General features: G+C 62.1%; 3 protein-coding genes across 8 annotated transcripts; 2 read left to right on the top strand and 1 right to left on the bottom strand.

Moving 5' to 3' along the window:
- Positions 1–378: 378 nt before the first annotated feature.
- SRPK3 (SRSF protein kinase 3) lies at positions 379–5,089 on the top strand. 3 transcript variants are annotated; one of them, XM_053892137.1, is made up of 15 exons: positions 379–513; positions 600–730; positions 926–1,034; positions 1,173–1,260; positions 1,469–1,556; positions 2,076–2,182; positions 2,262–2,427; positions 2,535–2,560; positions 3,030–3,159; positions 3,240–3,482; positions 3,577–3,677; positions 4,048–4,155; positions 4,240–4,309; positions 4,390–4,482; positions 4,625–5,089. In XM_053892137.1, exons 1-15 carry the CDS (start codon positions 386–388, stop codon positions 4,807–4,809), a joined length of 1,773 nt encoding a protein of 590 aa, XP_053748112.1. In that variant the 5' UTR covers positions 379–385; the 3' UTR covers positions 4,810–5,089. The 3 variants fall into 3 exon arrangements, with proteins under 3 accessions (XP_053748112.1, XP_053748113.1, XP_053748111.1); XM_053892138.1 differs by lacking the exon at positions 4,240–4,309; XM_053892136.1 differs by having other exon boundaries at positions 4,240–4,482.
- Positions 5,090–5,136: 47 nt separating this feature from the next.
- On the bottom strand, positions 5,137–14,905 carry IDH3G (isocitrate dehydrogenase (NAD(+)) 3 non-catalytic subunit gamma). Of its 3 annotated transcripts, XM_019437721.2 has the most exons (13): positions 14,758–14,905; positions 10,624–10,662; positions 10,311–10,322; positions 9,974–10,071; positions 9,432–9,544; positions 8,138–8,198; positions 7,907–8,039; positions 7,657–7,790; positions 7,234–7,336; positions 6,992–7,138; positions 5,755–5,849; positions 5,610–5,670; positions 5,137–5,329 (listed from the first exon to the last, which is right to left on the bottom strand). In XM_019437721.2, the coding sequence occupies exons 1-13, from the start codon at positions 14,836–14,838 to the stop codon at positions 5,228–5,230; spliced, it is 1,179 nt and encodes a 392-aa protein (XP_019293266.1). In that variant the 5' UTR covers positions 14,839–14,905; the 3' UTR covers positions 5,137–5,227. The 3 variants fall into 3 exon arrangements, with proteins under 3 accessions (XP_019293266.1, XP_053748115.1, XP_053748114.1); XM_053892140.1 differs by lacking the exon at positions 10,311–10,322; XM_053892139.1 differs by lacking the exon at positions 10,311–10,322 and having other exon boundaries at positions 9,974–10,087; positions 10,628–10,662.
- A 161-nt stretch (positions 14,906–15,066) lies between these two features.
- Positions 15,067–19,190, top strand: SSR4 (signal sequence receptor subunit 4). 2 transcript variants are annotated; one of them, XM_019437724.2, is made up of 6 exons: positions 15,067–15,300; positions 17,184–17,299; positions 18,085–18,159; positions 18,360–18,449; positions 18,770–18,835; positions 19,025–19,190. In XM_019437724.2, exons 1-6 carry the CDS (start codon positions 15,234–15,236, stop codon positions 19,127–19,129), a joined length of 519 nt encoding a protein of 172 aa, XP_019293269.1. In that variant the 5' UTR covers positions 15,067–15,233; the 3' UTR covers positions 19,130–19,190. The 2 variants fall into 2 exon arrangements, with proteins under 2 accessions (XP_019293269.1, XP_019293268.1); XM_019437723.2 differs by having other exon boundaries at positions 15,076–15,300; positions 17,181–17,299.

Raw genomic sequence — 19,190 nt, 5'->3', positions numbered from 1 at the left:
GGGCCTCCTTCGCGAAGGCTACCAGAGGCCCAGCAGGAAGCCAGAGAATGTTCGGAAAGTGTCACGGCGCCCTAGGGTATGTGGGGTGTGTAGTAGCGCCCGACCTGAGGACTGGGCTGTCCTGTCCACCGCCCCGCCTCAGCTGGCTCCAGCTCCGGAGCGCAGGGACTCCGCCTGGGAAGCAGGTTGCCGGCAGTCCCCACTCAGTGGGCCCCCTCGGCCACCCCTGGGGCAGGGCGGGGGCGGGGGGTGGCTGGGCCCGGGGACCGGGCTTTCCCGGGCGGCCCGTGGCCGCACCGCCTCCTCCCGCCGCATACCTTGCCCACAGCCGAGCAGCTGGGAGGCTATTTATAAAGGCGGGTGAGATCAGCGGCCGAGGCTATAAATGCGCGGGCCGCCGCCGGGCCCCACAGGAGCAGCCGCCCGGGGCGCGGGAGCTGCGGGCCGCGCGGCCGGGATGAGCGCCAGCGCCGGTGGCGGCGGCGGGGACAGCGGCGGCGGCAGCAGCAGCAGGTAGGGTTCGGCCGGGGCGCCCTGGGCCCCCCGCCCCCGCCATGCCCGGCGCCTCGAGTGCTCACTGGCCGCCCCCCAACCTGCAGCTCGCAGGCCTCCTGCGGGCCCGAGTCTTCGGGCTCCGAACTCGCCCCCGCCACACCGGCGCCGCGGATGCTGCAGGGGCTGCTGGGCTCCGATGACGAGGAGCAGGAGGACCCCAAGGACTACTGCAAGGGTGAGGCCTGGCCTCGGCGCAGGCGGCCAGGTGGCTGCCGCGGGACACAGGGCAGCTGGGGAGGAGGAGGGTGCCGAGGCCGGCCCACGTGGGCCAGGGGGCCGGCGGGGCTGGATCGTCCTGGCCCCCCCACCCCCCCACCCCCGCCCCAGGAAGGCGCCACCACCCACCACGCTCTACGGACTCCTTCCCCAGGCGGCTACTACCCCGTGAAGATCGGCGACCTGTTCAATGGGCGGTACCACGTGGTGCGCAAGCTGGGCTGGGGCCACTTCTCCACCGTCTGGCTCTGCTGGGATATCCAGTAAGTGCCCCCTCCGCCCACCCACCCCCCCGGGGCCCAGTGCCAGCCAGGAGCCCACCCCTGGGCTCCGTTGGGGCCACCACGATGCCCCCACGGGTCTGGCCGGGCCGGCGGCCGACGCGGAGCTCGGTGTTGCAGGCGCAAGCGCTTCGTGGCCCTGAAAGTGGTGAAGAGCGCGGGGCATTACACGGAGACCGCCGTGGATGAGATCAAGCTCCTGAAATGTGTGAGGCGCCACCCTCCCCGCTCCCGGCTCCCAGGCAGGGCGGAGTTCCCAGAGGGGCAGGCTCCAGCTGGCTCTGCCTGGGAGGACCTGCGGGAGCAGGCCAGGGAGCCGCAGCCGCAGCCGAGGCCGGAGGTGCGCGGGGGGCGCAGCAGGGAGCAGCCGGTGAGGGCCAGGGTGGAGCCGTTCGTTCGTGGTCGCTTTGCTCCAGGTCCGGGACAGTGACCCCAGTGACCCCAAAAGAGAGACCATTGTCCAGCTCATCGATGACTTCAGGATCTCAGGGGTTAACGGAGTCCGTATCCTTTGCAGGACGAGCAAAGCGGCGTGGCGGCAGCAGTGCCCGCTCCCGCCATCCCAGCTGCCGGGGCCTCGGTTTACTGATCTGCACAATGGGGGCTTATCCCTTCTAGTGACACTAGTCTGCAAAATAGCCCCACCGCTTCGGGGGTTGTGTTTGCGCGGGGGCCAGCGGATGACCGGGCGGGCATCGGTTATCCACGGGCATTGCCGAGTTACCCCCAAATGGCAGTGCCGTCCACTGAGGAGCTGCTCCAGAGGCTCTCTGGCAAATACTTGGGCACGGGAGTGCGGCTGGCCTGACAGGCCTCCGTGTCTGCTCCCCCGGTGCCCTGCCCCCGGGACGAGCACCCAAGGTATCTCCCAAGTGGCACACCCGAGAGTGGCAGGGACACCATAACGACACCGGGCAGGTGGTGACTCTGCACCGCCAGACCCGTTGCTCCCCAGCTGCGGGTGGGCGGGGCCCGTGCCCCGCTGCCGTGGGCCCGCCGGCCACCCTTCACTCCCAGCCCCAGATGTGTGCATGGTGCTGGAAGTCCTGGGCCACCAGCTCCTCAAGTGGATCATCAAGTCCAACTACCAGGGCCTGCCCGTGCCCTGCGTCAAGAGCATCGTGAGGCAGGTGAGCATCACGAGTGCTCTGGGAGTGTGGCAAGGCGGCCGGGGCGGGGCTGCGAAAGTTCCGGAGTGGCTCTCCCCAGGTGCTGCACGGCCTGGACTACCTCCACACCAAGTGCAAGATCATCCACACAGACATCAAGCCCGAGAACATCCTGCTGTGTGTGGGCGACGCCTACATCAGGCGCCTGGCCACCGAGGCCACAGAGTGGCAGCAGTCAGGGGCCCCGCCCCCATCCCGCTCCACAGGTACCAGCGCGAGCCCGCGCGGGCCCAGGGAGGGGCCCGTGGGCCTCAGCCCCCACCTGAGTCTTTGCTCCTTTCTCTCCCCCGATGCCCCGACTGCCCCCCCTCAGTCAGCACTGCCCCCCAGGAGGTCTTGGTAAGTTGGGGTGCTCCTCTTTGCCTGGGCCTCATCTCCCCATCTCCTCAGAGCTCCCTCCTCGGCCTCTCTGGCCCCATCCCCTCCCCACGTCCCTACCCTCCCCAGGGATGAGGGTGAGACACAGGGTGGGTCGCACACGTGGGCGGTCGCTTGGGCGCCACTGCCTCCGTGGGCGGACGGTGCGTCCAGGGCCACGAGGGGCCCAAGCTGCCCCACCCCCCCCCCCAGGTGAGGCGGGCTCCGAGCTAGACGAAGGCCCATCAGCTGCCCCCAAAAGTCTAGCTTCGGGCAGCGAAGGACTGGCGCCGAGGTGTGGGCCACAGCGGGGTGGCCCGGCGTTTACGTCCACGGTGGCCCTAGGGCCCAGAGGCCCCGTCCCCCATGAGCATGCAGGCCGCAGGGAGAGGCGTGGGTGCTCAGGGGCTGGGCGGTGGGAACCCTGGGGTGACCCGGGCTCTGATGGCAGCCCGGGAAGCTGTCGAAGAACAAGAGGAAGAAGATGCGGCGCAAGCGGAAACTGCAGAAGCGGCTGCTGGAGGAGCGCCTGCGGGACCTGCAGAGGCTGGAAGCCATGGAGGCGGCGGCCCAGGCCGAGGGTGAGGGGCCGCGGCGCGCGCCCGGCAAGCGCAGGCCACCGGGGTGCCGGCTCACACCCCGCCTCTGCCCCTCTCCCCAGACGCTGGCTCGAGGCTCGAGGGGGGCAGCGGCTCCACCTCCTCTTCCGGCTGCCACCCCGGGGGCGGGGCCGGGGCCGGCCCCTCCCCCGCCTCCTCCTCCCCCGCCACCGGGGGCGAGCGCAGCCTCAGCCCGGGCTCCCAGACGTCAGGCTTCTCGGGCTCCCTTTTCTCTCCCGCCTCGTGCTCCATCCTCTCAGGCTCCTCCAACCAGCGGGAGACCGGGGGCCTCCTGTCGCCCAGCAGTAAGTTGGGCCGGGCCTGCGGGTGGGCTCGGTGGGGGCTGGACAGGCGGGGGCCCAGCCGGCTCAGCCTCTCCCCCTTCTCTTCCTTCTCCAGCACCGTTTGGTGCCTCGAACCTCCTGGTGAACCCCCTAGAGCCCCAAAACGCAGACAAGATCAAGATCAAGATCGCAGACCTGGGCAACGCCTGCTGGGTGGTATGAGCCGGTCTGGAGAGCAGAGCCGGCACCCGGCTGCGAGGGCAGGGGCACAGGCCGGCCTCCTCCGAGCCCCACGGGCCCCGAACCGCCACTCATCCAGACCCCGGGCTCTGCCTCCTGACACAGACCCGGGACCGAGCCCAGACCAGCGTCTGTCCCATCCAGTCACCAGAACTGGACCCACTGCAAGGGGCGGGGACCCCTGGGAAGAGGCCAGTCCCTCTCGGGACCTCTGGGGACCCTGAGGCTCAGAGGGAGCCCCACTGAGCTCCTTGGTTGCCCGGCCCAGAGGTGGGAGATGGTGGGGGCCGCTGGGGGCGGGCCAGCCGCGGCCCCGGCTCCTCCCCAGGGCTCCCCTTGCCTCCAGCACAAGCACTTCACCGAGGACATCCAGACACGCCAGTACCGGGCCGTGGAAGTGCTGATCGGAGCCGAGTACGGCCCCCCCGCCGACATCTGGAGCACGGCGTGCATGGTACGCCCCAGCTGCCCTGGCCTAGGGCACGTTCCCCCCCCCCCCCCCGCCCCCGCCGGCAGCCTCACCTTCTCCCCCTTCCAGGCCTTCGAGCTGGCCACCGGAGACTACCTATTCGAGCCTCACTCTGGAGAAGACTACAGTCGTGATGAGGGTAGGGGGAGGCCGGCCCTGGGCTCAGCCTGGGGGCCTCCCGGCCGCCCAGCCGCCGCCCAGCCTCCTCTCTGTCCACAGACCACATCGCCCACATCGTGGAGCTTCTGGGAGACATCCCCCCAGCCTTCGCCCTCTCGGGCCGCTATTCCCGGGAGTTCTTCAACCGGAGAGGTAGGGCCGAGCGGGCTCGGGCCCCCTGGATGTGGGGGGTAGGGCAGGGAGCACGGGCTCCAGAACGGGGGGAGGGGGGCACGGGGTCCAGAGGCCCCCTTCCTGGCAGAGCCTAACCTCCGGCCCGCTGGCCGGCCCCCAGGAGAGCTGCGGCACATCCACAACCTCAAGCACTGGGGCCTGTACGAGGTGCTCATGGAGAAGTACGAGTGGCCCCTGGAGCAGGCCACGCAGTTCAGCGCCTTCCTGCTGCCCATGATGGAGTACATCCCCGAGAAGCGGGCCAGCGCGGCCGACTGCCTCCGGCACCCTTGGCTCAACCCCTAGGCCCCACAGGCACTCTGCGCAGCTTGAGGCGTGCCCGCCCCCCCACCCCCTCCCAGTGCCTTCAGGGAAAGCCGGACGGCTCCCGCCACCCTGCGAGCCACCCTTCGGGAGCTGCCCTCCTCCGCCCGGCAGCGTACGAGCTCTCTCCCGCCCCGCGCCAGGGCGGAGAGATGCTGGAGCCAGGCCCGCCATTCAGCGTTCGTTCTGTCCCCAGCCCTCACAGAGGGGCCCCGGATGGGAAGTGTGCGTGTTTCTTTTCTTAATAAAGTGTGAACTGAAACGTCAGCGTCCCGGAGTGACAGAAACACAGGAGCGGAGACCCGGGCCCCGGGACGGAAGCTGATTTACTCTGGGTCCGCCCACCAAGCTGGGGCGCCGGGAGCGGGAGGGAGTGAGCTGAGGCAGGCCCAGGGACAGCCTACGCCTCCACAGCCCGGCCATTGATGATGCGGATGTGGCGGATGATGTCCTGGATGGCTTCCGACGTAGTGCCCTGGCCCCCGATGTCCGGGGTGTGCATCTGCGGGAGACGTGCGAACTTGAGCGCACACCTGAGCCCTGAGCCCTGACCCCTACCCGGGCCGCCCGTGGTCTCCCGTGGCTTGCAGGGGCGGGGCCTGCCAGCGGGAGGGCGGTGGTACCAGCTAAGGCCAAGAGAGCCCTACCCTGGCCGGTACCGCCCTCCCCGTGGGGACAGCAGGAAGTGCCAGGTCATCACCTCGGCCCCTCAGGTAGCACACCAGCTCAACCCCCCGCTGGGGGGGGGGGGTTGGGGGAAGGCGGGGAAAGAGGAGCCTCACGTTTTCGTTGTCCATGGACGCCAACACGGCCTTACGGATGGAGGCGGCATAGGAGTGGAGCCTAAGGAAGGAGGGAAGCTTTCGGTGCTTGGGGCCTGGGGGCTGGCCGGGGGGGCTAGCAGCTGGGGGTCACGGAGCTGCTTACTTGAGGTGGTCGAGCATCATGCAACTTGCCAGCAGCGTGGCGGTGGGGTTGGCGATGTTCTTATTGGCAATACTCTTGCCCGTGTTCCTCGTAGCCTCGAGAGGGCAAGACAGGAAAGGGGATGGTAAGAAAGCAGGGTCGGACACCCGGGAGGCTCAGTCGACTGAGTGTCCCAAGTTCGGCTCAGATCTCACGGTTCGTGAGTTCGAGCCTCGCATCGGGCTCTGCGCTGACAGCTCGGAGCCTGGAGCCCGCTTCTGTGTCTCCCTCTCTCTCTGCCCCTCCCCTGCTCATGAGCTGTGTGTGTGTGTCTGTCTGTCTCTCTCGCAAAAATAGACATTAAAAAAATTTTTTTTAATGGTTTCACAGTGTTATGTGAATTTTACCTCATAAAAAAAAAAAGACCTAAAAATAGAAGCTAAGAGACCAACAAAACGTGGTCTCTCTGTACAATACGATATTATTCAGCCACCGTAAGAAATGTTGTTGGGGCATAGAGCCATGCCACAGTGTGGACAGGCCTTAAAAATACTACGTTAACGGGGCGCCTGGTTGGTTCAGTCGGTTGAGCCTCGCACTCTTGATTTCAGCTCAGGTCATGATCCTAGAGTTGTGTGATTGAGCCCCACGTCGGGCTCCACGCTGAGCATAACTGCTTAGGATTCTCTCTCTCCCTCTGCCCCACTCCCCTGCTCACACACTCTTTCTCTAAAATTAAGGAAAACAAAATACTGTGCTAAGGGAGAGAAGCCAATCATAGAAGGCCACACGGTATATGACTCCGTGTAGGAGATGGCCAGAAAAGGCAAAGCCAGAGGGACAAGAAAGCAGATGAGTGGTGGCCAGGGGCTGGGCAGGGGGTGCGAGTAACAACCAACAAGCACAGGGTTTCTTCTTTTTTTTAAAGATTATGTATTTACTTTGAGAGAGAAAGAGAGTACAGGTGGGGTAGGGGCAAAGAGAGAGGGAGAGAGAGAATCCCAAGCAGGCTCCACGCTGTTAGCACGGAGCCCAGTGCAGGGCTCGAACTCACAAACCGTGAGATCATGACCTGAGCAGAAATCAAGAGTCAGTTGCTCAACCGACTGAGCCCCCCAGGTGCCCCCAATACTGGGGGGACGACAACATTCTGGGACGAGACAGTGGCGATGGCCACACCGTATCCTATACTTTCGGCGAACTGGATGAGATGCGAGCTCTCTAGCACAGAAAGGCCAGCGGCCCTGGCGACACTCACCGTCTCAAACACGGCGTACACGTGGCCGTAGTTGGCCCCAGCCACGAGGCCGGGACCCCCGACCAGTCCTGCGCAGACATTGTTGACGATGTTTCCGTAGAGATTAGGCATCACCATGACATCAAACTGCTGGGGCCGGGACACCAGCTGCAGGGCAAGGGGGGACAGGCAGAAAAGCTAGAGCGCACGGGAAGCCCACCGCACCGGAGGCAGGTTGCCGTGGAACCCGGCAGGCCACCTACCTGCATGGTGGTGTTGTCCACGATCATGTTCTCAAAGGTGATCTGGGGGTAGCGGGCTGCCACCTCCTTGCAGCACTGGAGGAAGAGCCCGTCGCCCAGTTTCCTAGGAGGGGGGCACAAGACGCCAGCTTGGCCACTGGAACAGTCAGCCGGAGGCACGGGGTGTACAGATGGCCAGAGAAGCTGGGTTCTGACCCCTGACCAGTCCCCCGCCTGTACGACGGGCACGATCCTGCTCTACCTGCCCAAAGTATGCGCTGTGGTGACGCCGCGGCTGGGAAAGGGGCAAGAGGGCACGCCCCCTTGGGGGGCAGCGGGGCCCGGGCCCCAAGTCCCTAACAGCAGGGCAGAGGAGAGTGTTCAATTCAGCCGTTTCACAACTGCTTGCAGAACGGGCAGGGACACGGCAGGGGTGGGACATACATGATGTTGGCCTTGTGCACGGCTGTCACTTTCTTGCGCCCGCTCTCCTGGGCCAGTTTGAAGGCATATTCGGCGATGCGCAGGGACTTGGCCTTGGTGATGATCTTCAGGCTCTCCACCACTCCAGCCACACTCTGGGACAGACGGGAAGAAGAGTCCCTCCAGCACAAGCTTCTCCTTGGGCCTGGCCAGGCTTGTCCCCAGCCCCCACGACCCAAGACAATAAGGGGACAGCCTGGGTCCCACCCACCTCGTGTTCTAGGCTGCTGTACTCGCCCTCTGTGTTTTCCCGGACAATGAGGATATCTATGTCCCTGTGCCGGGTCACCACTCCTGGCAGGCTCTTACAGTGGATGACATTGGCATAGAGGTCCAGGCTGGTACTGGGAACACAGAGAGGAGAGCAGCCGGCCAGTGCCACGACCGTCTGCTGCCACACTCCGCCCCTGCCGAGCCCCCACCCTGTGCACTGGGCTCTCACCGAAGGATGTTGTTTCGGGATTTGTGGGACGGTGGCAGGTTATGGTTTGTTTCAATATTACCTGCGGGACGGAAAAAAGACAGGCTGGAGAGGGGGCCCCTGGGCTCAGCGATGCCACCACATTCCCCATCCTGAGCAAGGGAACGCGTGCCCAAGGCAGCATCAAGCAGAGGAGGTGGCTTTACCGGCAGAGGTACCTCGCAGAGCGCCAGGGTGGTCTCTCACGTAAGCCCCATGAGGGCAGAGAGTGCGTGCGGTTCACTGAGGGGTTCTGAGGGCCTAGAGAGGGACTGGCACGCAGCGGGCACTCGATAAATACTTAATGAATGAACAGATGAATGAACAAGGGTTGGCAGCTGGCTAGGAGACCTTGCCAGACCCCGGGCAGGAAATGGCAAGATCGGGGTCTGGCTGGAGAGAAAGTGACCACTCCTGCTCACTAACCGGCTGGCTAGCCAGCCTGGCGCCAGCAATGTGACCTTGGCTGGCGTCACCGTCAGGCCCTGCATCGAGGCGCCACATGAGCCCCAGTTCAGGGGCAGGTGGTGGCTGCCTGGAAAAGACTATAGTTTGGGCCGGGGCGGACCCGGGCAAAAAGAACGGGCGCAAGAGGGGGTCAGCAGCCTCCAAGAAAAGGCGGTCAGAGGGTGCCTCGAAGAGCAGGCTTTTCTCAGGGCCCACTGGGGCCACCGCCCCCTCCAAGTCACGCCCTGCCCACACCGCCTTTGCCCACAATGCCTCAGGCACCCTTCAGTTGCCACGCTGGCCCCTCTGCTTGACTGCCAGGGGCTGGGGCTCCACCCGGGTTCAGCTCTGCTCACACAGAGCAGGTGATGGACTATAGCTTACAGAACGAGTAATGCAAGCATTTTAAGAACATGTACCAAACCCAGGCAAACAGAGGAAGGGCTAGAATTCCTGTCTGTAACATCCACAGCTGTGCCAGCTACGGGCAAGGCGGCGGGAGAGGGTTAAAACCGCATCCCTGTGACATACGGTTCGTGAGAAAAAGACCCCGAGGGTCAAAGCTGACCCCGGCAGAGAGGGCTGCGCCCCAGGAGAGAAGGGGGTGGGGGAAGCCCTTTACTGAACAGGCTCCTGTCCAGCCTAGTTCCACAAGCTCTCAGAATCGCGGCACAGACCCCAAAAGTTTCTGTCCACTCTCCAAGCCCAAGGGTCCTCCCCAGCCAGAAAAACCCTAAAGTCCAAGTCGTGCGGCCCCAGGGACAAGTGTGTGTCGGCTTGGAAATGAGAGGGATCGTGCACGGTGCCCCGCCCTGGCCTCCGCACTCACCCTTCAGGGCCACACGGTTCCGGCGGATGGCCATGATGGCATTGCGGATGTCCTCTTCGTCAGCGTTGGAGCTCACGTGCACCTCTTCGAAGTCCACCGGCACACATGCGTGCCTGGGGCAGAACTGGGTCAAGGTGGCGAGCCCCAGGCCTCCCCCACGCCTCTTCTAGGAAGCCCGCCTGGACTACTGGGCGCAGAGGCCTGGCCACCACCGCTGTCCACCCTGACCTGGCTCTGCCTGAGGGGAGACGGGGTCGACCTGCGCCAACTGACGGGGAGATACTTGAACTCTACAACACAGTTAGCAGCAGGACCGCTGCCACCTTCCTCGTGCCCGGGATCACAGGCACTGGGACAAAAGGCCTGGGCTTTCAGCCCTCCTGCCGCTGCCTCAAGGGGCGCTGGGGCGGAGCCCTGGCCAGTGGGCTTCTGGGCTGACGGTCCCTCTTGGCACAGTTCTCAAGCCCCGCCCCCCCCCCCGCCGGGGTATAAGCTCCCCTAGGGGTACGGGTCAAGGGGAGGTAGGCCCAAGGGCCGTGTACCTGAACACAGACTTGACATGCAACATGAGCTCTGGCCCGATGCCATCCCCCGGGATCATGGTCACCGTGTGCCGCCCACCATACTTAGCCGACGGAGGCTGGAGAGACGGGAAGGTGAGGGTGGGCCCGGTGGGCCGGCCAGTCATGAGGTTCCAGCTCGGGGTTACCTGACCCCGCCACCCCAGCCCAGACAAGTTAATCACGGTGGGGGGGGGGGAGGGGTTCCTTGGTCGGGAGAGTGGCGGCAGAAGCAGTCCCCACCCCCGCCTGGACTTGGCTCAATCCCAGAGCAACTAAAAGCCCCAAAACTTAACAGGCAGATGAGAGGAATACTCACAATTGTCTGTTGCTAGAGGAGGGACAGAAAGGAAGAAGACATGAATCAGCCAGGGTTGGAGGAACGAGGCTGTGCCCAGGGAACGGGGATACTGTGTAGTGCGCTTTGGGTGAGGAGGGGTGGGTGACCTCTGAGACTGTGCCTCAGAGAGAAGGACCCGGAGCGCCAGGGAACAAACAGGCAGGCACAGCACACATACGTGCATGCACGCACACACCTACGCACGCACAGACAGGTGCATATGTGCATAAACACTAGCGTTCTCGGGCGCACACACATACACACGCGCGTACACGCTCTGGCAGGTACTTACGGAGAAGCTCCTCCGGGGGGCCTCGTGGGCACCTAGAACCTGGCGAAGAGAACCAGATGCCAGTGGTTGTTGTCCGGCCCAGAAAGTCGATTCGGTAAAGGCCAGCTGAACTCTTGGCAGGGAAGAGGAACCGTCCCCACCATGCCCAGCCAGGTCCCACGCGTCATCCCTCCGCCTCACCCCTGCACCATCATGTGGTGAACGGCATGTGGTACGCACCCAAATGGCCCGAGAGCCTCCATTTCCCAAGGACCAGCCAGTCAAATCATCATGGAGGGTCGTGGCGACCCTCTATGCTTCCGTCAGCTCCGCAATCAGCTGTTAATCAACTTAAGAAATGTTTCTCTCTTGTGTTGTCTGATTCTTTATTAGCCAATAATTAGTCCTGCCCAGTGATGTTTGTTGTCTATAACGTGGAAAAGTTGGCACACTGCACGTGGCAAACCCTGGGGCGGCCACAACAATCATTTTGTCATTTTAAGAATCTTTTTTCCTTATGGGGCGCCTGGGTGGCTCAGTCGGTTAAGCATCCGACTCTTGATTTTGGCTCAGGTCATGATCTCACGGTTCGTGGAATCGAGCCCCACGTCGGGCTCTGTGCTGACAGTGCGGAGCCTGCTTGGGGTTCTCCCTCTCTCTCCGTCTCAAAATAAATGAGCGAAACTTAAAAATGTATAAATAAATCTTGTTCCTTATTACAAAAACAACACACAGTCCTAACACGGAGATCAGAACAAAAAGACAGCACCCAGTCCCCTGTCCACCCAGAGACAGCCACTGTTGGCATCGTGGGAACGGCCCTCCGGAATCACAAGTCCAAAGCAAACGCGCCAGGGAAAATCTAACCATTTTTAGAAGAATAACAGACGCCAATCTCTCAGAGGGCTTTCACAAAGGACTGCAAAACTGCTCTGTGGCCTACGTGGAAGATGAATGTCCCCAACCCCCCGACTCAGAAACAGCCATGTTTGGCCACCCCAATGCCACGTCTGACAGCTTCAGAGTAAAAGCCATCCGAGTCAAAGGGGACAGCTGTTGAGCAGTGATCCATCTAGGGTCCCCGCACAGTCCTGGAGGTAGACACCTGTCTGCCACGTGCCACTGCGGAGGGCCTAGGCATCCTCACTCTGCTCCTCCTGCTCCCCACCTGGGAACACACCCGGTGTCTCTCAATCCAAAGAGGCAGGGGCAGAGCCAAGGTCCTTTTTGTCACTTGGAGATGCTCTGCCAATTTCCCACTGGGGCAGCATCAGAGTATTCCAGCCAACGGCAGGGTCACCGTGGCCATCTTGCAAAGAGCCATACCTTCCTGCTAGAAGTCTAGAAAGCTCAGACAGAGGCTGATCATCCCCTCTGGGTTTCCCACGCTGGTATTCACAAGGCGGCCACTCGCACAGGCTCTGGCGGCATAGGTGTGCCACTCACTCAGCCAAGCCAGGGGCCAGGAGGGGGGTGACTACTAGGACAAAAGGCTTCGGGGTATCTGCTCATCCATGTGGCCCCTGGATCTGCAGCCACAGGCACACTCGGGGCTTTCCAATTTTCCTTTCTAGCACTTGTCAGTATCTGGACTCATCTTTTTTTTTTTTTTTTTTTGAGAGAGAGAGAGAGAGAGAGAGAGAGAGAGAAGGCACACAAGCAGGGGAGGAGCAGAGGGAGAGGAAGAGAATCCTAAGCAGGCTCCACACTCAGTGTGGAGCCCAACCCATGAATTCACGACTGCAGACGAAATCAAGAGTCTGATGCTTAACCACCCAGGCACCCCTGGATTCACCTTACTTGTAGGCTCTCGATATGACTTGTGGAAGGAGGCTTCCACCGCCTTTCTTCCAGGAAGCCTTCTCTGATGCCCTAAGGCTGCCAAGTTGTTGGTCCCCCTTGGCTGACACAACCAGTCTCAGGGCAAGGCACTGCCCAGCTCCAACCATTCACTGTCCCCCCCCTCCACCCCACCAACCACAATATCCTTAGGTTGTCCCTAGCAACTGCCTCGGTCCCTCCCCAACCCCGAAGTCCTTGAGGGTGGAAGCCATATTGGTCCAATTTCCTACTGTCATCCCAAGACCGAACAGAATGCCCGGTCCAGAGCTCAGACATAAGAAACATTTCCTGAATCAATGAACGCGCCAGAAAATGAAGGAAGAGATGGTGGGCTTGGGGGTCAGGGAGGCCTCGGTCTAAACCCACCATCTCTTGGTAGCAAACAGTTTAACCTTGCTGAGCTTCCTGTCTAAAACCCACGGAACAGAGGCACCCACTTCACGTGGCTGCTGGGAGGACGCAGCAAGCCATTTGGTCCCCAGCAGGGCAGGCCCACTCCTTCACTACACCAGCCCCTTAGGCCGGTTTTCATGGCTGATGTCCAGCGGTGGGGGCGGCATGCGGTGGACCCCTACAGCTCCCAGCAGTAAATCCTCCTGGGAGTCCGCTGGTGCTACGCAGGTAACTCGGCCACGGTGGTGAGCTGCCCCTTCACCTAGCTCTGTATCTGGGCCACCACCCCCACCACCCACCTTGGATCACATCACCACCTGGGCTAAACCTCTCCCTCACCTGGTCCCGATGCTAGATGTTTCCTTCAGGCTTTAGCCAAAGCCCCAGAGAGCTCTCAAGATAGACTTACTCCCCTGACCTTGCTCAGGACAGATACAGGCACCTTCCCTCGAGGGCTTACACAGGTTCTACCTCACACCTATGCCACCCTGTGACGTTACCCATCAGAGACGCCCAGTTGAAGGCAGGATGGGACATATGCGCAGGCCTGCCGCTCACTCGTTAAGCAGGGAGGTGGACCGTCAGCCATGCTGTGATGGCGCCACAGAAAGAAAGGGGTCCCGGGTGGTATGTGTTCCTGACAAAGGATTCCCATGCTCCACATCTTAGCGAGGCTCCTTTCCTTGGCATGTTTATGTTACATCAAGTGCCGATGGTGGCTGCATGTTTTCCCACAAGGTCCCAATCAGTCGGACCAAAGATCTACGGTTCATCTCTAAAGCTTCCCATACCCAGGACAACCAGTCTCAGGGCAAGGCACTGCCCAGCTACCAACCATTCACTGCCCTCCCCCCACCCTAACGTGGACACAAGCACACATAGAAGGGGAGGTCAGGGAGGGCACAAAAGTCTTCACCAAGACACCAAGGGAGCCCAGCTGCCAGAGCCGTCAGGGCCTCTGGCAAGTCCCTCATCAGCAAGTTAAGAGAAATGAGAATTTCATAAAGCATAAACTGTCAAAGGGTAGTCTTCCCGAGGGGTCAGAAGGCAGAGGCATAGCACATGCATCCGAGTGTCAGCAAAGTCACAGGATTCTGGAAGGTCAGGGTGGGCTAGATCCTTTGAGACGGGGGAAATTGGAACCCAGAGACAGGAGGGTGGCCACACTGTAGGTTAGTTGGGGGGAGCCAGGCCGGGAGGTCATACCTCTTGTCCCCTAAAATCAGTCTTGGCTCGCTGATGCTTCGGATGGCTTCTGACCCACCCAGGGACTAAGTTATCCTCATTTAAGTGTGTAAAGAGAGAGGAATGAGACTTGAGTGAATAACCAAGGTCCTAAACGGAGAACTGCGGAAACAAAGCCCCCACGGCCACCCCACCTCACCAGTGTCAGAAAATCTAACTCCCTCCCATTCCGGACGCCTGGGGGATGAAAAAGCATCTGGAACTATAAAAATGTCGGGGGGGGGGTGATGCACTTGGCAAAATTCGGTTCTCCAACTCCACTGGGACAAGTGACAAAAAGGTCCGCAACAGAAAAACCCGAGGAGGTACTGGGGCTAGGAACAGGATTCCTGAGGCCGCAAGAGGAAGGCGGGCCGGGACACGTGACCGCTTCGGCAGGGCTCCCACAGTATACTAGGGAGTTGACACTCTGCCGGCCGCTGCCCGCTCTCCCCGCCCCTCCGGGGCTCCCCCCGCCCAAGACCGAGACCCCTGGGAAAGCCCAACAAAGGGCCCACTTGATCCAATCCCCTCACTGACAGCGGAGGCAGCCAATCAACTCCGGCGCGTAGCCCTCACCCCGCCCCTCACGGGGCCCACAGCCAATCGGGCTCCAAGACGCTCCGCAAGCCAGCCGCCCTCGGCCCGGCCCAGCGAGCGCTGAGGCTGTCCCCGCGGACCGCTGCCCCTTCTCACCTCCCAAGGACGGCAGAGGAGGGCCGGTCTGAGCACCGCTTTCGCAGCGCCACCGATGACTGCCGCCACCTTCAGCGCCATGACGGAAAGTGAGAACCGCCGCACGTCCAGACACGTAGACACCGCTCTCGCGAGAGCTTGGCAGGGCGCGAAGTGCCGGGAGCCGGCATGGACCCAGTAGTGCGCACGCGCGCTGACGCGCCGGTTCTCACGCCCCCTTCCGGCGCAGAGAGCGCCGCCGCCTCCGCCGCCGCCGCCGCCGCCGCCGCCGCTGCCGCCGCCCGTCGCCGTCGCCATCTTGATGGGGCGGCCACCGAGGCCTCTGGTCTGGGGAGGGGACACGTCAGTGCCGCCTGTGGCGTCACTGGCCCGCCGGCGCCTGATTGGCTGCCCCCGCTGCTTACGCGTCGCGCTTCCTCGTCTGCCCCTCGTGTTCAGGGGAGTCTCTCCCTTTTTCCCTCGGCAGAGAAGAGGCGATGGCGGCGCTGGCATCTCTCGGCGCCCTGGCGCTACTCCTGCTGTCCAGCCTCTCCTGCTGCTCAGGTAGCGGCCTGGCCGGAGCCCCTTTCTGGCGAGCCTCTCTCCCACGACTGGTGGTGCGTGGGGGGAGGAGGGGTGCGGGCGAAGCGGGGTTCTGGGCCTTCTTCCTCCGAGAGGCAGGTGGCCCCGGGGCGCGGCGACCGAGGCCACCACACGCTCCTGCACCACACACGTTTACCCAGCAGCCAGGCTGCTGGAAGAAACAGCCAAAACTTCCCAACCCCCCCCCCCCCCACCGTCCGCCCCTCCGAGGAAGAGTACCAGAGTCTGTCTCGTTCCCAGCTCCAGCAGGGAAAATGACATACGTCCCTGCTCCCACCGGAGTTCCCAGTCCTGGAGGGGGTGGGGGTGGGGGTGGTCGGACAAGAGCAAAACTCGGCAGCGCAGGGCTATCCGAGTGAAAGACTAGGCTAGTGGGAGAGGAGCCACCTGACCCGGTGCAGTGGGGCCAGGCCTCCCCAGGAAGGGAGCTGTAAGTGAAGAGAGGAAGCGGGGATGGGGCCCGGCAGAAGGACCATGAACGTGGGCAAGTTAGATTGGAAAAGAGGGAAGGAAGGGGAAAAGGGTGGGGGAAGGCTTGAGTGCCGGGCCAGACCCTTGACTTTTTCTCTGAGGCCCTGGTGTATTCTTACAGGGCTTTTCAGCAGAGTTGAGCCACGGTCAGATCTACATGTACATTCTTGAGAGATTCTTAACACCTGGTGGCGGGGTTGAACTCAGGAACTGGAGTCCAGAAGCGTGTTGAGGAGGAGGTCCTTGCAGGAGCCAGCGCTAAGTCTGGGGGGCCTGAGTCAGGGGTACTTCGTACACATTCACTTTACCTATGCGCCACACCACGCTGCCACTTGGGCCAGTGCCTTTGGTGCCTGGAGGGTTTCATCAGCCTAACTGGCTTCCCTACTCGCGCCCTTCTCACCTGCCCCTCAGGAATTACCCATGGTGTAGCCAGTGGTGTCTGGAAGGGACAAACCTGACTGTAAAACCCTGTGGTGCTCCACAAGGTCCTTGGGAAAAAAGCCAAGCTTAGCGGGGCACAGATGTGGCCCCTGAGAACCAGCCCCCACTAACATTCCCAGGCATCTTCCTCCTGTTGCCCAGCTGCAAAGCTTCTCTGTCTGCCTCATGCGTGGCTGTGCCAGGACACATTCAGAGAGCAGCTGGCTGAGAACTTTCCCACTGGTAGCATCTGCTTGGCACCCTGTGATTTAGGCAGTGTCCTTCCTTCCCTGCAGCCTCGAGCAGCGTGATGATGGCTGAGGCAGCCTCCTTTCTCTCAGGGCAGCCCTGTTAAAGGGTACAAGCTGTGCCCGTTTTCTTCCCTCGGAGACACTGGGGCCAGTCTTGGCCTTCTGCCAGCCGTGGGTGGGGGCAGAGACCCTTGCATCTCAAGCCCTCACGGGTTGCAAGCTGCACCATGCTTGGTGTCTGTGGAGGGTGCCTTCAATAAACCGGCCAGGGCTGTGCACGGCTCTGAATCGAGGTCCGGCTGCAACCCCAAGCCCTCGCATGGCTTCCGTGTCCATAGGTCCAGCCACAGGCCCCGGTTGTGCAGTGAGTCTGTCCTGCTGCTGCCGCCTCCACCCCCTCTCACGTGCGTGCTCGCTCACCTGCTCTTCTTTTGCCCTTACGTTGAGGTTCCGCCTGTACAAAGCCTTCGCAGCCCTGGCCTTCCTTCAAGGCCATCCCACCCTACCCCTTCCACCGCCACTGCACTTCTGACTGAGTGTTCGGATCTGTCTCTCACATCCCACCTGACAGGTTCCAAAGGGCCCCGTGTGTCAGCCGACAAGGTCTGGGAAGTGGGTCTGGGCGGTCCCTTCTGCCCCCCAGCCCAGCACCCACCAGTTGGGCCTTACGTAAGCACGTCTGCCTCCTCCCCACAGCAGAGGCCTGCGTGGAGCCCCAGATCACCCCTTCCTACTACACCACCTCGGATGCCGTCATTTCCACCGAGACCGTTTTCATCGTGGAGATCTCCCTGACGTGCAAGAACAGGGTCCAGGTGAGGCAGGGTCCAGGGGGGATTCAGCCAGAGCCAGAGGTCCACAGGGAGCCTGGGACCTTGGGCATCAGGTCCTCACGGGCAGTTGATGGGATCAGACCCAGGGACCCATGTAGACAGAGGGAGATTGAGAATTTTGACTTAACGGGTGGAGGAGAGAGGGTAGGGCACAACCAGGCCAGACTGTGTGAAGCAGGTGTTAAGAGAACATTTTCCTAGTCTGCCTCGGTGTGGAAACGTAGGTAGACGTCTTGCTGTGCCTTGTAAGGGTACTGGGAAATGAGAAACAGCAGAGGTTTGGCCCCTGAGCGCCCATAGCCCGGAGCCCTTTCCTGGTTGCTGTTTGCCTAGGTGGTCTTTTCTGAGTACAACACTCCTTGGGTGGCTCGGGGGCACCCCCTGACCCCAACACCCTCTCCCAGGCTCAGAGGAATGAGTACACTTCAGTTACCCCACCCGTGTTCACAGTTAACAGGCTTGCCGTGGGTTAGGGAGGTCGGGCCATAGCGGGGATGAGTCCCCCTCATAGGTAGGTGTGCAGAGGCAGTAACAGCATCAACGGGGGTCGGCTTCCTGGCATCGCTCCGGTTGCGGCAGGCCTAACTCCATGGCTCTTACGTGGTGCCCCCTGCCAGACACAGTGTGGTCCCCTAGTGTGCCCAGCCTCCCTGCCCACAGGCCACGAGTGCTGCTGTGAACAGCACAGTGGGGTTTCTGCTGACGGGGGGGGGGGGGGGGGAGTAGGGGGGGAGGAGAAGGTGACTCTCTTCTTTGTCCCGTCCCAGAATATGGCTCTTTATGCTGATGTCAGTGGAAAACAATTTCCCGTGACCCGGGGCCAGGACGTGGGACGTTATCAGGTAAGGGATGCTGATGCCGCGGTTGTCATTTGGGGGGAGGCCACCTGCCCACCGGCATGACTTTGAAGCCCTAGGGATGGCCCAGTGGAGCAGGATTGCGGTTGTTTGACTCAGGCTGCGGGTGGTGGTACTGTGTCAGTGCTGCCGGGGGGCCTGGATGTGTCCACTGTGCCCACCTCGGTCAAACCTACCCAACCCAGGTGTCCTGGAGCCTAGACCACAAGAGTGCCCATGCAGGCACCTATGAGGTCAGATTCTTTGACGAGGAGTCCTACAGTCTGCTGAGGAAGGTGAGTATCAGCGACCCGGAGCCCCGCCCAGGCCTACAGGAGGGAGGGTGCACCTCACTTCCACGGCCACCTTCGCCCTGTAGTGCCTCTTACCCGAGCTCCGGGCCACTAGGGACCTTGCCTTCACAGAGAAGGCTGACCCAGGGTCGGGGTGGGGGGGTGGCACGCCTTCCTGACCGCCTGCCACGCCTGTGCTCGCACCTTCAGTGTTTCTCTCTTGCCCGGCTCTTCTGTCTTCCGTGGCTTGGGCCAATGTTCCCGCTCGTCCAACCTCTCCCCACCCTGCCTGGCGGCACCCCTGACCCCAGCATCTCTTGCAGGCTCAGAGAAATAATGAGGACATTTCTATCATCCCACCCCTGTTCACAGTCAGTGTGGACCATCGGGTAAGCGTGAAGAGGCCGGCCGGTCTCAGGGGAAGCAGGGAGCATGCCGCAAGCCTTGCCCTTTTTGAGGGGTGGGGACGGGCCGGGAGAGGGTCGGTGTGCCTTTGGGCCCTAGAGGGCAGGTGGCCGGGGCTGGCTGGTTCCTCGCCCTTCTCTCCCCTGAGGTGGCTTTGGTCTCCTTTCTTGCAGGGCACCTGGAATGGACCCTGGGTCTCTACCGAGGTACTGGCTGCAGCCATCGGCCTGGTGATCTACTACCTGGCCTTCAGTGCCAAGAGTCACATCCAGGCTTGAAGGTGGCACCGAGGGGCCCTCCTTGCTACTTTCAATAAACAGTTGCTGGCTGTCACCGGTA

The sequence above is a fragment of the Panthera pardus genome, unplaced genomic scaffold (genome assembly GCF_024362965.1).
Source record: "Panthera pardus isolate Hobbes unplaced genomic scaffold, ASM2436296v1 HiC_scaffold_27, whole genome shotgun sequence".
Lineage (NCBI taxonomy): Eukaryota > Metazoa > Chordata > Mammalia > Carnivora > Felidae > Panthera > Panthera pardus.
This window is presented reverse-complemented; position numbering and strand designations above follow the sequence as displayed.

Coding starts and splice junctions, on each gene's coding strand:
- IDH3G (XM_019437721.2), bottom strand. CDS start 14,838: ATGGCGCTGAAGGTGGCGGCAGTCATCGGTGGCGCTGCGAAAGCGGTG. Junction 8,040..8,137: donor TCCCGAAACAACATCCTTCG/GTGAGAGCCCAG, acceptor CTGTGTTCCCAG/TACCAGCCTGGACCTCTATG. Junction 7,139..7,233: donor TGGACAACACCACCATGCAG/GTAGGTGGCCTG, acceptor CTTGCCCTGCAG/CTGGTGTCCCGGCCCCAGCA.
- SSR4 (XM_019437723.2), top strand. CDS start 15,234: ATGGCGGCGCTGGCATCTCTCGGCGCCCTGGCGCTACTCCTGCTGTCC. Junction 18,450..18,769: donor CCTACAGTCTGCTGAGGAAG/GTGAGTATCAGC, acceptor CATCTCTTGCAG/GCTCAGAGAAATAATGAGGA. Junction 18,836..19,024: donor CAGTCAGTGTGGACCATCGG/GTAAGCGTGAAG, acceptor CCTTTCTTGCAG/GGCACCTGGAATGGACCCTG.
- SRPK3 (XM_053892136.1), top strand. CDS start 386: ATGCGCGGGCCGCCGCCGGGCCCCACAGGAGCAGCCGCCCGGGGCGCG. Junction 514..599: donor GGCGGCGGCAGCAGCAGCAG/GTAGGGTTCGGC, acceptor CCCAACCTGCAG/CTCGCAGGCCTCCTGCGGGC. Junction 2,561..3,029: donor CTGCCCCCCAGGAGGTCTTG/GTAAGTTGGGGT, acceptor CTCTGATGGCAG/CCCGGGAAGCTGTCGAAGAA.